At 42.4% G+C, this 14,775-nt stretch overlaps 1 protein-coding gene across 1 annotated transcript in view; it reads left to right on the top strand.

Annotated features, from left to right (window-relative positions):
• Positions 1 to 14,775, top strand: part of PLXNA4 (plexin A4) — a 443,874-nt gene that overhangs the window by 373,049 nt on the left and 56,050 nt on the right. Inside the window, exons 15-19 of the mRNA XM_042816033.1 lie at positions 3,518 to 3,654; positions 5,299 to 5,466; positions 11,796 to 11,889; positions 12,445 to 12,684; positions 13,434 to 13,580. Coding sequence (XP_042671967.1) covers positions 3,518 to 3,654; positions 5,299 to 5,466; positions 11,796 to 11,889; positions 12,445 to 12,684; positions 13,434 to 13,580 — 786 coding nt within the window. The remainder of the gene's footprint in view (positions 1 to 3,517; positions 3,655 to 5,298; positions 5,467 to 11,795; positions 11,890 to 12,444; positions 12,685 to 13,433; positions 13,581 to 14,775) is intronic.

The raw sequence follows: 14,775 nt of genomic DNA on the forward strand, positions 1-14,775 counted from the left end.
CCTCTCCCGTGTCCATTGCTTTCATAGTGGGAGGTGTTCATTAGCATGGCTTGGCTTCCTCTGATATTTCTGCCAAGAGGGTAGAGATGTTGTTACACACATCGCAACATGCCTTGGCGTCCTGCAGTGGTGGGTGGCAGCTTTCAAGAAAGGAAGATGTTTAAAAACCAACGATGGGCATCACTTGGGAGTTAAGTGCTGCTACCAGACACACAGCAAATCCTTTGGAAAATTGCTTTTGCAAAAGGTTAGAAGCAAAACAAGGTCAAATTTGGCCAATAGGTTCCGCCTTCCTCTCTCCTGTGAGAAATGGAACAGCTGATTATTTGTACCCAGCAGAATATTTTATTTCAGTGTTTTGAAAAAGAGGCAGCTTAATTTAGAGATGATAGAGCAGCTTTTCTCAACACTTGTAAGCAGAACTTGTAAGTTCAAAATGCTGTTAATTTGTTTTTCAAACTGGTCTGTGATCAAAAATGCAAATTGTGTTAGAGAGTTCAATAAGCCAAAAGGGAAACAAAGCATTTGGTTGCATGCTGAAATGGTATTTATGATGAGCTAAATGAATTTTTTTAAATTCATTTTATTGCTGTGATTAATTCCATTGTCGTTCAATCCATGAAATATTACCTTCATTCTTTTCAATTCAGACACAGGAGTTTGCCTTTATTTTGGCTCAGTGTGATTTGGGCTGCTCTGTCTGTGTCTATTCTGGCTCTCTGTTTCAGGAGAGCATTTTGAACAGGCTCAGAGAGGGCTGTGTACTGCCTTTCCAGCTGTTGCTATTGAACCAATAGAAAGGATAGCTAGGTGCATGAACTGTGTGGGTCACATGTTTCTATGCCCTTATTCCAAGATCAGTGATGTGGGAGCCAAGGTCTCAACGTACACCATGAAGTCAGTTCAGACACAGCTCTCGTGGCAACTTCTCTGTGGATAGTTTATGCCAAGGAGGTGCTAGAAGAAAGTAAAAGGTTCCACAGCAGAGGAAAGTAGTCAAGACTCCAGATAAATACAGATGACTGGGAGTTGGACTTACTGACCTCTAAGGGTCCCTTCCAACTCAAACCATTCTATTATTCCATGATTTTCTGGCCTCCTCCTTCCTTCACTGTCACTTTCCACCTCAGCCTATCACAGATCCAATAGACCTCCATGCATTTTCCATTAACTTTCACCAGAATGGAAACAGTAAACAGTCTGGAGGCTGATTTTTACTGCAAACGTGCTGTGCAGTATTTATGAAGGCCATGGTGAATAATTAATGGATTATTGCAATTTGGAAAGATTTGCCATAAAACCTTTTGTGAGATCGGCACGAAATGCATCAACACTTTGCCAAGAAGCATCGCTGGTATAATTTCACTATGCAAGAACCCTCAATGGGGCATAAACATTTATTATCCTCTGGGGAGAGGGGCAGAAATGCCTGTCCATCAAGGACTGGGAGAAGGGGTTCAGATCTTTAACTCAAATGTCATTATCTGGTTTGTAAAGCATCCAGTATTGCACCAAATGGGCGACTTTCAACACATTTTCTCACAGGTGGGAAGTAGTCTCCCAACATCCATCTCATGGGCGGCAGTACTTGGCGTTGGTTCTGTGACCATCAGTAAGGAATTGAAGAGGCGTTGCCATCAGAGCATGAGGCAGTACCCTCAAAATAGAGAAGCCCTTTATACTGAAGACCCTTCCTGCATCTTATATCCCAATAAAAGCTATTAGAGAATAGTCACAGTAATGTAAAAGGAACAGAGCATTTATTTGTTCTTTTTCTCTTCTTATACATCTTCCCAACCTTCAGCAATTGATAGATAAGGGACTTCTTGAGGCAAAATAGTTTCCAAAACACCATATCAGAAACAGATAGGTGTAAATGCAAGAGGTGTCCATCTCTATTGATACATTTTCTACTGGGCTGTAAGTCTGATTTTCACATTCAGCTCTTCCTCCAGGCAGCAGCTTCATTTTGAACAAAAGCAAAGAAGAAACCATGCTGCTGTTTTTCAAAATGGTTAACCAGAAGGACACAGGGAGAGCTGTGTGTGTGTGAAAGAGGGAGCTATGTTGTGTGTCAGGCATTTTATAAACAGGGATTAATGGTCTCCAAAGCTCAATAAAGTGACTCTATGTTGTACCTGCTCATTCAGAGGAGCTGAGGAGAGCTTCAAGCATTTGTGTCATCATTCTTAAAGAGAGGGGAAAAAAAAAATCTTCATTTAAATGCATATAGTGGCTTTTCACTTGGGACTGAGTGGAAAGTTTTTCTATTAAAATGCAAATGAAAGAATAAACTGTAACTCCAAGTTTCTCCCTGAAAATGGATGTCTCCTTTCTGCATTATGGCAATAGGGTGATCTGTGCTTTCAGAGTTCGAGTATTTTATCTTGCTTTTGGGAAGAATGGAGTTGGAGGGCAAGAAAAAGGTTTCAGATTTGAGGCTCCTTAAGGAATGGTGCCCCTCTTTTAATATATTAACATTAATATTATATTAATATAATAATTGTGTAACGTTGTGTTATGGTTGGAAAAGAGACTCAAACAAGCAGGAAACTGAGAAAAAAAATATTCATCTGCACAGCATTCTTTCTCGTGGCTGAATTATTTCAGAGAACACCTTAACATGAGTGATGCTGCATTGTATCAGTGCAGGACATGCATGCCATGTGAGATTGTTTCAGCATCAACATCTGATAAAAGAGAAATGTTTGGGTTCATGTGGTGGGCCTGCAAGAGTCAAAACACATGTTCAAATTCTCTCAGAGTCACAGCTCTCCTCCTTCCCACGGAAAAGAGCTGTGAGCACAGGGGGAGGTTTTAAGTGTCCTCCCGAGCTGCACAGCAGGACCTCTTTCTTTGGTAGATCAATGAACTTCAGAGTAATCTTTTCAAGACACAATAGTTTTCAATGCTTGTGAGCTCCCTGAGTTTTCTCTGGGGGCAAAGAGTCCTTGTTGAGATCCAATAAGACAATTCAAGACCCAGTTTATCTTGCAGAAATGTTGTTGGAAAAGAAGTTCCTGAGTTGTATCAAATAGTGGAGATAAGAGAGGTCATGGTTGCAGTTGCTCCAGGCATGGAGATGAGGAAGCTCAGAGCATTTCTGAATGGTACAAGGGCAGGCCTTATTCTGCAGGGATTTTGAAATTAGCCTTAGGTCTTGAGTTCATCTTACCCAAGCTGTCATTCAAGCAGTGGTGGAGTCACCATCCATGAAGGTGTTCAAGAGAAGTATGGATTTGGCGCTGAGGCACATGTCTAGTGGACATGGTGGGGATGAGTTGATGGTTTAAACAGATTACCTTAGAGTTCTTTTTCAACTTTAATCATTCTATTTTTTCAACTTTAATGATTCTGTTAAGGAGACACTTCAGTCTCCTCTTCTACCAGGAAAATATTGGTGTCTTCTGAAGTCCACCTAACGTAGATGAACTTTTGCGGTTGCCTACATTTCCCTAGCACTGTAGGTACCTCTGCTCATCTCCTGTGCTCTCAACATGACTCTTTGCTTTCACAGACTCTGACACTCTCTGATCTCAAGCCGAAGCGGGGACCTGTATCAGGTGGCACTCAGGTGACAATTACGGGTAATAACCTCAACGCAGGCAGCAACGTCATTGTGACCTTTGGGCGACAACCTTGCCTCTTCTACAGGTACAGATGAGTCCTTCCTTCCTTACATACCTGAAAGATGTAAGCAATCATGGTCAAGAGACTTCTGCAGCCCAGACAACCTGTCCTTCTAGTAATTCTTGGCAGAACATCTGTTCTGCAGTGGGACCTTTGCATTCTTCCTCAGTACAACCTTACTGAGTACATTGTGGGGTGGGAGAATAGGACTTATTTCATTGTTTTGATTGCTATTTGATGTGCTTTTTCCATGGCTCCTTGTCAAATTTCACTACAATTCTCCACGGTCCCATGCTTTGCTACTTGTTTTGAGAGTATGTAATTTAAAAGATTCATTTTGATGTCCCTACTTTAGAAAAAGCAAAAACGAAAATCTGACAACATCAGTTATAAGCATTAAAACACCTCCCTTTTATCCAGGAATAGTCCCATAGTGCTGAGAAACAGATGACTTGTAGCATTTTAGCTCAGGGTTGGCTCCTATTCAATTGCAGTTCAGAGGCTTAATGTCAGTGTTACCTGCTGAATGTTCCCTGATCCCTGTGAGAATGAGCCTAAATCCAGTTCCCAGGGGCTCCTGCAGCTCAATACTGCTAAGTGCAATGCATTTTGCTGCCAGTATTGGTGGAAGCTGAAGACAAAGTTGGCACATTTCTCCCAGCTTGTCTTTGCCAGAAGAAGGGCCCATTCAATGGGAAGCTGGGACTACTGTCCTGGGGCAGGATGTTTCCATCTCCTGGCTGTTGGGATCCTGCTTAGCTGCCTGTCATGACAGAGGCGTGATTTAACATCTATAATGCACGAGGGTGAAGTCACAGCTTGTAATTTAAAAGGCCAAATGGGAACCACACTGCTTGGGGTTGCTTACAGAACAGACTAGGGAGTTTTAGAAGGGATTCAGCATGGTTTTCAGGGAAATTTAAAGAGCACTTGAAGGGTACGTTTGAGGTACATGCCATGCTACAAGGGAAGAATGAACTCCATTTTATCTTTCTAGGGAAATGAGATGAGGCCGTGCCACAAATCACAGGGCTGGGAAGGCTGAAGGTGATAGAAGCTTGGATTTTTGGCTCTTTACTGAAGGCAATGCAATGCCACTGCCATATTCAGTCCTGGAGTTGTGTTTGAGCCTCGTCCAAAAGGAAACATTTACCCAGAATCCATTTTAAGTAAAATCATGAAATGCTTCCCACTACATTAGCACTTCCCATGCAAAGGTCCTAGGCATGTTGCAAGTGGCATTTAAACAAGGCTTACAGTCCTTAATGCAAAGTAAACTTTATTATCCCGGACTGGAAAGCTGAGGTGCAAACACTCCCTTTTATGAGCTGCTGCTGAACATGCCTGCAGGCAGGAAGGAAACATCCATCATGTGTTTAATCGCACAGAAGTATTTCTGCAGCGAGGTCTGTTTTGGACTTCCCTTGAGGTTTGTGTTTTGAGATCTGAGTAATAGTGGCTTGTGTAGTTTTACTTAAACTGGTGGAAAGGCAGTGCCACTTCCCGTGATGAATGTGTCACACAATACTCAGTATATTCCTGCAGCAGCGAGTTCCACCACTTCATAGTTAATAGGTTAAGATCACAGAACATAGGAGTATGTAACTGGGTTCTTACTGGTTTGCTTCTTGCAGATCCTCGTTTATATTTACTTGCTTCTTCTCACAGGAGATCCACCAAGCACATTGTCTGTAACACCACAGCCTCAGATGAAGGCTTTGAGAAAGTAAAGGTGTCTGTGAGGGTGGACAAGGCCAAAATACATCAGGAGCTGCAGTATGAATATGTGGAGGATCCAACCATCCTGAGGATTGAGCCTGAGTGGAGCATCTTCAGGTAATCATCCCATGGGCACATCACTCCAGTTCCTTTAATCTTTTGTTGCAGCACTGGTACATTTGTGTTGGTCCCCGATACTTAAAAGTGCTTTCCAAGCATCATGTTCACTAGAAAACACATATTTATCTAACTCATTCACAGGGCCCAAGAACCATGAGAGCTGGTGGATTTGCCTCCTGGGGAGACATAAAATGCCAGGAATGTTCTGTGTAGCCTCTACAGCACCTTGGATGCTCAGAGTGTACCTGTAGCCATGTATACCCCTAGGACAACGTTTCCAAAGAACCTAGTGAGGGATGGGCAGGAGCCACACTATTCTCCAAACTGACTCAGTGTAGTCCAAGGCTGAATGAACCTTCATAAGTAGAGCACAGCTTCCTCGCCTAATGCAGCAAAATCCAGCTGCAGTTGCTCACCAGAAGCTTGTCTCAGTGTCTCCTGTACCCAAATGCTACCTATCCAAGTGATATTACATTTTATTGGGTCTATTGTATTCCTAAAGACTTTGATTCTTACCTTTTCTGGTCATAGCTGTATTTTGGGTTCCACTGAGCTAAGTCTACACCTTTTCATGGTCCATTGGTCATGACTGTGCTTAGAAAAGAGAATAGTACTCAGGTTTTAAAGCACTTTATTTACAACCTTCATGTGTTTGTTGGTTTAGGACTAAGTATTCACAGAATCATAGAATGGCTTGGATTGGAAGGATCCAAGTATCAAGGATCATCAAGATCCAACCCGTATGCCTCATGCAGGGCCACCAACCTCCGCATTTAATACCAGACCAGGCTGCTCAGGGCCCAATCCAACCTGGCCTTGAACACCTCCAGGGATGGGGCATCCACAGCCTCTTTGGGCAGCCTGTTCCAGCATGTCAACACTCTCTCTGTAAAGAACTTTCCACTGATATCCAACCTAAATCTTCCCTCCCTATTCCTTGTTTGGCTGTCATGCTTGAAAGCTCCAGAGCCATCTCCTGAGAAAAAACACAAAGAAAGCCCTAGTCCCTACCCTACTGGAGGGCCTTCCTCCTTGTTAGGTAGTCTTTTGCTCTTCAGCCCATTGCTGCTGCTTTGGTGAATTTGGAAGGTTCATCTGAAAGTGCCTGAGAGGAGCATTTGTCTTAGTTGTGGAAGCGAGAAAACAAGACCCAAATGCACTCAGAATCTTGCAGAAATGGTCTCAGGAAGAGAGAAATTGGTTATTAGATGCGCTGGTATTTCCTCGAAAAGATACAGAATAAGAAATCTCAGTATTCCTTCATTCATCCACTGCAGCTCTCTGCTCTCCTGTCAAGCAGGATTGATTGGAGTATCTGGGGATTAGGAGCAGGACTCATAAATCCCTTCAGTTCAGCTTCCCTCCAGAAGATGTTTTCACAAATCAATTAGTGCCTTTAATTACCGTGAGGGAATTTACCGATTTAGCTGGATTGAATCTTTACACATCGAGCTTGAAGCTTTCGCATCTGGATTTTCCATTTTGAGGTTTTATTTTCAGTCAGAGTTCAGGTTATCAGTAAAATGAGAAATCACTTTAGTCCTTTCCTTATTAAAGTGAGTTTAGGACTGGTTAAAGGGTGCAAGATTGACAGCCAAGGAGAGTGAATTCCTCTGTTATCCCCAGGAAAGTTACAGAATAGGGCCCTTCCTTCATCTGGCTTCAGGCTGGGGGATGAAAGGAAAAGATCTCCAGAGCCTTTTGCTCCTTGGTTTCTCTTCTGAAGCTCCCAGCAAGAGACAAAATGTAGCCAAAGAGAGGCTTGAGGTATACTGGCAAAGTTTTTGTTTGGCTATGGGGTGCAGAGACTCTATCCCATTGCTTTCCCAAATGAATCTCCTGTCCTCTCTCCCAGCATAAAGCATATCAATGTGTGTTTATTTCATGGGTGCTACCTTACTTTCAGGGTGTGTAGCTGATAGGTTGGATGACAGAGGGTCTATCTGTCTCATCAGTAAGGTACAGCCTCTAATTTTTATTTCCTTTGGTATCTCTAAAATCAGAAAGCATCCACTTGATTGGTAGTGACTAATTTTAACCAGATCTACTCACCCCACCTGTGCCTTCATGCCCTTTCTTTTACACCTTTGAATCACTCCAAAAGGTTGTAACCTCAGAGTACAACTCAGTGTCTGAAATTACATCTGTGGTTTCAGAGTGTCTGGGATCTTTTATGGACTATCACTGTTAATCTGTGCAGCTCTGCCCTGCAGGTTGTAATGGAGGCAATTAGGGTAAAACAGGCTCAGAGAGCTGGTTGAACACAGTCCCAGCTCAAGTACAGAGAGTCAAACATATGGATCTGGGGATAGACTGAGTAGGCTCTTCCTTGCTATATCTGTTATGCAGTATGATTCATTGCAGCAAATGCACTGTGCTTTGATTCATGACTCCTAGTTGAGGGACTAAACCGTTTTGAGGGACAGATGATTGCTGCTAAACAAACATTGCAAAATTAGCAAATGAAGGTACCCAGACTGGCTTAAAGCCTTCTCAAGTGCCATTTTCCAAGACAACAAAGAAAAGATGATGGATGATTTATTACTGTAGTCAAAAAATAATGATAAAAACTCAATCTGAACAGGCAGGTAACTAGAATGTTGTAAGCCGCTATTAATACTTTTAATTGGGATTTGAATTATGTCCAGAAAATATACAGATCTGCAGAATAAAAAGCTTTGGGGCCAAAGAAGAGTTAAATTAAGAAAGCTTCTGGTATTGACACCTCTAAATTTTTGATGGTGAGCAGTATCTGTCACTATTCTGATCTGATCTGGGCAAGAAGTGTCTGCAGCTGAAGGCAACAAACAGCAGTTCTCACAAAAAAACAAGTAACAGTTGAATTTGCTTGATTTGCAAGCTAGACTGAACCTTTAGGTGGGTTTGTGTCTTCAGTGGATATGACTATGAGGGTGGGTAGTGATAAGACAAGGGGGAATGGTTTTAAACTGAGACAGGGGAGGTTTACATCAGATATTAGGAGGAAGTTTTCCACTCAGATGGTGGTGACACACTGGAACAGGTTGCCCAAGGAGGCTGTGGATGCCCCATCCCTGCAGGCATTGAAGGCCAGGCCGGATGTGGCTCTGGGCAGCCTGGTCTGGTGGTTGGCAACCCTGCACATAGCAGGGGCTTGAAACTAGATGATCATTGTGGTCCTTTTCAACCCAGGCCATTTTATGATTCTGTGATAAGGATTCTATGACTATTTTGGCTTTACTTCTGCAGTGGATAGACCCCTCTGACCCACCACTCTTACTGTGCTTATAAACTGTGGTCTGAGCCTTCTAAACTCAATTTCCAAAACAAATAGAGAATTTTTAACACATGTGTTTAAAACTGTATGCACAGACGTGGTTGATTAAATAAAAGGCTTTATTTATACATACACACACTCATATATGTATATATTTATATATGCACATGAATTTGATATGTCTGGAACACATTAAATTGTTAAGCAAATATGTGAAATCCCTTCTAGTTTGAGTCAGCAGAGATTCATAACAATAATACATGATGATAAAAATAATAAAAGCCCACAGCCAAAAATCCACATGAAATGAGATAATGGATAAAGAAAAACTTGTTTTGTGAATTTATCTTCTGGTTACTGAAAAGCAAGGTCTCTGTGGATGATGTCAAGGATATCTAAGTTGAAAATGAATTTTGGGGAGAAGGTATTTTTTCTATAAGGAAAGGATGGGAAAGTTCTCTTGTAAGTGAATGTGTGACTTCAGAAGAGATCCTCTGTGTGATCAAGAGAGCTCAGCCATTCGAACAGACCTCACAGAAATGGTAAAATATACACTTCCCCATAGGAAATTTCTCATTACTGATGGATAGTGAGAACTCTGCAAAGCTCACAAGCCAGATGTGGTTCATACAGGCATTGCTTGAAAGACTACAAGGAACCTCTCAGAGAAGTGTCACAGAAGCACCTGCAGAAAGATGCTGCCGTGACAGCACTTGTTGGTAGAGCTCATGGCTTCACCATCACCTATTGCTAAAGACTTGCACTTTGTGGTCAAAAGAATGGTCACATAAGTGTCTCCATGTCTTGGAAAGTTGGCAAAAACATTTTTTATGGCACTGGGGTAGCCTTGCTTGTGCTATCCTTCCTGCGCCTATTCTTAAGATGAGTCTAGATTTACAGGCTTCTTGAGCAAAGTTATATTTAAACTAGTAAATACTTAATTCAGGTCTGTTTTTGGTCGAGAAGCCAGCAAGTAGAGATACCCCTCATCCTTACATCAAATAATCTTTCTTCCTTGAAAGGCAGAATAGCTTCATCCATTCTGTTTATTGGAAGTATTCTCTGGTCCTTGCTGTACCACAAACCATGACCAGACATTGCCTAGGAGAGTGTTAAGACAATTTAAACCAAGCGAGTGTACAGCTTATAAAAGCATTAATGGCCACCAGCCAATGTATGACTGATGTCCTGGCCCTGTTGGTTATCAGTGTGGAATTAGCTAGAGGGGCTGAAGTACAGGCTGGAACAGGCTGCCCAGGGTGGTGGTGGAATTGCTGTCGCTGGAGATGTTCAAGAATAGGGTAGATGTGGCACTGAGGAACATGGTTTAGTGATGTGATGGTGATGGGTCGGTGGTTGCATTAGGTGATCTTAGTGGTTTCTCCAACCTTAATGATTCTATGGTTCTATGATTTAGTCCCAGCTAGCTGCATCCAGCTCTCTGAAACCTGATAACTGCACTGCTGAGCAGAGGTGCATGTTGGCATTCATTTTTACATGCTCTATATGATTAATAATGGAATACACAATAGAGGAACTTGGAAAACAAAGATTAGAACTAGGGGAGATCTGTGGGCCAGCTCAGGCATCTTCCTTGCAGTTTATCTATTCTCTGGTGTTTTCTCCAGTCTCATTTATAATGCACTTTTTTCACCTTTCATCGTGCAGAGGTTTACCTAGAAGCTGGAAAGGGATTCTAGGCTTTCTTTTCCCCATCTCATATAAATACAACAGATTTCTGCATGTCTTTCCTTCCTATTCTCAGTAAAGAAAGAGCTCCAGGAAATAAATTGAAGCCTGGAAAGTTTCCAAGGAGGGTTGCAGAGGCAGGTGTCAAAACTGATGAGAGTGCTCCTCCTCCCTGGGAAATCTTCAGCTCTGCAGCAGAGGCTGGGCTGTCCATTGATGACATTTCCTCATTCTGTCTTGGATGCTGGAGTCCTGACAGCTGAAGTTTTCACTTTCTCAGATAGCTCTTCCCCCTTCTGACCTTGCACCCTATTGCCTCTTCTACAGGCACTCATGTGATGAAAAGGGAGAGCCTATCTGGCTGAGCAGTGCTTGATTTGAGTTGGCCAAACCTTATGGTGAACCCTTCCCCTCAATGCAGAGCTCAAAGACAACCCAGATCCATTCCTTTGAAGTTTTCTTCCTCCCTCTCCTGAAAGTCCCCTAAAAGTGGTGTTGACTGCAGATGGAAGAGGCAAGGGAATGGAAAGAAGAGTGTTTCTGAAAGCTCCTTCCTTCTGGTGACATTGATTACATGGAATGAGAAGGTCTCCGTTTGTTTTTTCTTCTTAAGCTGGCCTGAGAGATGTTACAAAAGCAGTAAAATCTACCAAAGGCGGGGTTGTGGCTTGTGTGAATGAGTTCTCTCAGGACATGAAACCTTGGCTGAGCAAAAGGACACAATGACTACAAATCTCTATTCTACACCATGGTGTAGAGTGCTGATTCTACACCATTTGCAGACCGTATCTGCTTAGGTCACCCAATGGAAACCAAGTCTGAACACATCGGCTCTGTTTCTTCTCAGTGTTATAGATCAGGGCTCCCTGGCAGAAATGAATTAGGTGGTTCACTGAGGTGACATTGCCTTTTTCAGAATGATGCTTTCTGTAACACGTTTAATATTCAAGACAAATGCAGAATGCAAATAAGATAGCACTGGATCCTCGAGAGTTGCTTACACAGGACAGATGTTTTGAGGGTTTCTTAAAATCACAACTTTACACATTATAGAATAATCTGTGGACCATTCTGAAAAGCTTCTTTTAGATTTTCTGCTCTTCTTACCACCAAAGTTTGTAGCTATTTAGTCCTAACAGAAAAGATCACCCAGATGCTGCTTGATGGAACAATTTCTGGAAGCATGCATTTTTACATATTTTTCCCCAAATGAATGAATTAAAAAGTCTTGTTTGTTTTGTTTGCCTTCCTTTGGTACCATAAGATGTGGTCAGACACTTTGCAAACAACATTTAGGAATACAAGTCACCCACTACTGGTCCATTCAGTCAGGTATGTATTAACTGGTTTTATGCTCTTCTTTTGTTTCTTTTTTCTCTAGTGGCAACACACCCATTGCAGTGTGGGGAACTCACCTAGACCTGATCCAGAACCCTCAGATCCGGGCAAAGCATGGTGGAAAGGAACATGTCAATGTGAGTATTGGTACTAACCTGCAACTGCAGGAGAAGACATATCCCAGGTGGTGATAGAGGCTGCCTAACAGCTGTGGAGACTGAAACCTCTTTCTGCATTCAGAGAAGAGGGTATGATTTCTTTTAAGAAAGGCACGAGATGGCCAATTAATAGAGTCATGGAATGGCTTATGTTGGAAGGGACGTTAAAGACCCCATGCCCCATGGTTTGCCACCTGCTTGATCAGGGTCCTGTTCAACTTGACCTTGGGCTCCTAACACCTCCAGGGATGGAGCATCCACATCTTCTCTGGGCAACCTGTTTCAGTGCCTCACCACTCTCTGCATAGAGAATTTCTGCTGCAGTCCAAGCTGTCGTACCCGGTCTCAAATTCCTGGTAGGAATGGGTTATGTTTTGATGCAGTGGATCACCAGCTTGTCTCTTGGTAGCAAAATTTTTCTGCTCCTCAGTGTCCTCTGTGAGTAGATGAGCATTTCATCGAAAAATATCAGCCTACCAGTAGAGCTGAAGACATTTTCCATAAACTCTTCTTGTGTTGGGTTTCTCTCTCCAGAACTGTGAGGTGCAGAACAGCACAGAGATGACCTGCCAGGCTCCTGCGCTGGCTGTTGACCCCAATCACCAGTCTGAGCTAGCTGAGCGTCCAGAGGAGTTTGGCTTCATTCTCGACAATGTGCAATCCTTGCTGATCCTCAACAAAACCAATTTCACCTACTATCCAAACCCTATCTTTGAGGTTTTCAATCCCTCAGGGATCTTGGAGTTGAAGCCAGGAAGTCCAATCATACTGAAGGTGAGATGGGGACCAAGAACTGGATAAGGATGGTCAGACACATGCTGCTTATTGCCATTTCGTGTCTGCCAACAACCTGCTAATTGTAGTGGCATCCCAACATTGTCCCAGAGATTTCCTCCACTCATTAAACCTGTCATATTGCATCACATCAATCACCATTTGTGAACATCACACCACTCACTGCTCTGCATCTCCCAGTACCCATAACTAAAAAATGTAAACTGCTTTAGCCACTTGTTTGCTGCCTAAATTTGCATCCAATGCTGTTTGCTGTACCCCAGCCTATTTCTTGTCTTTTAGACACTTTTCTTTCACCCTTGGGAAAATCCCACATCAGTCCTCCATCACGTCTTTAACCTGAATAGCAACACAAAGAACAAATTATATGCTTGAACATTTCCATATCAGCAGTTGTATGAGATTCATATGCAAATAAATGAGCATGCATGCAGAATACCTGCTTGCACGTTTGGAAATGTGTTTCCGTACTGCCTGATCATTTTCTGCTTGTGGAAGATTTGTGTGGAGTTTGAGGGAAAGAAACAGGACAGGCAGCTTTGACTGATAATAGTCTGTATTCATGCTGTCTTTTGTAGGATTTTTGAGCAGCTTTTACTTACTAAGTAAGTGAGTTGTGAACTATGAATGCCAAGTGCAATGTTAACACTGGAGTAATAGAAGCAGATATGGAAGGAAAACTCCTTTGTAATGTATTTTTTTGAGTCATGATACTGCTTTCTACCCAGGGCAAGAACCTGATCCCACCAGTGGCAGGAGGGAATGCCAAGCTGAACTACACGGTTCTGGTTGGTGAGAAGCCCTGTGTGGTGACTGTATCAGATGTGCAACTACTGTGCGAGTCCCCAAACCTCATTGGGAGGCACAAGGTGATGGTAAGTGATGCTTGAAACTCAGCCTTTCTTCCATGGATTTGGTGGAAGGGTACAGCAATGTGTTTCCTTCACCATTTGCCTTCTGTAGAACCTAGAAATATCAGAGCCCCTTCTCAATGCAATACCCCTGTCAGTCAATCCTGGAAGAGTAACTTGGAGATTTTTGCAGACAGTGGGGGACCTTTCGGAATCATAAAACTTTAGGATGATTTTTCTCTTTCTTTGTGCAGCCGGTGTGAACCCCAGATGCTCATGTGAATTCTTACTTGTAACTTATTCCCCACATGACAAACTGCGTTAAATGTATCAGTTTCCAGCAATTTAGCAACATACTGGTGGCTAAAATTTGTGCAGAATGTGGACTGTGGTGTGACTTTGAGATTTTGACATCTATACAACTTAGTATGATCTCGCATATCCTTCCTGGAACCTGTGGAAAAAGAACCTAGTGATTACATCAGAAGGAGCTTCCTTCTCTCTCCACTGATTTATTCACTCCTTTACTTTCCTCTCAGTAATTTGCATGCCTCAGTGCTCTTGCTTGATAAACAGCACACCAGCAAACTCAGTCTGAGTTGTGCAAAGCTGTGGGTGGAAGCAAGACATAGCTGACAGCAGACATACAGATGATCAATGCTTCTCGTTGCCCGCGATCAACTTTTTTCCAGCTCTCTGTTGCCCTCCCAAATCTGATACATACTTATTTAATTCAATGTAAGGAGATTTGTGAGTTTCATGGAGAGACAATGCCTTCCTCTTTAAAAAAAGAGGGATTGTCTTTTAGAGAATTGAGAGTTTATGGTGACTGTGTTGAGTCCCATTTGTGACTGCTGCTTGGATCCCTCATATTGACTACTTTACTTTTCTGTTCTGAATTTTGTCATATGGAAAATAGAGGTGATAATCCCTTTCAGTCATGCACATATGCTGTGGCTCTCAGTTCATTGTAAAGCACTTTAATACAGTCCAAGAAGAAAAATAACAAACATGAGATTTTCTCTGTGTAAGTATGAAAGCTTTGGAACAGAGCAATATATGTTGCCTGTAATTTTCATGAATTTCATTAAACATATGTTTAGTCAGAGAGGGACAAAAACGATCCTAGAGAGATAAAACTCAAAGTCAGGTGAGCAATTATCAACTCGTGGGGATCAGGGAGGATGAACATCTGGCCAGGCCTTGCTAATTGAGAAGA

Source organism: Centrocercus urophasianus, unplaced genomic scaffold, assembly GCF_019232065.1.
Source record: "Centrocercus urophasianus isolate 14NV4802_14NV808 unplaced genomic scaffold, USGS_Curo_1.0 seq_15, whole genome shotgun sequence".
NCBI lineage: Eukaryota > Metazoa > Chordata > Aves > Galliformes > Phasianidae > Centrocercus > Centrocercus urophasianus.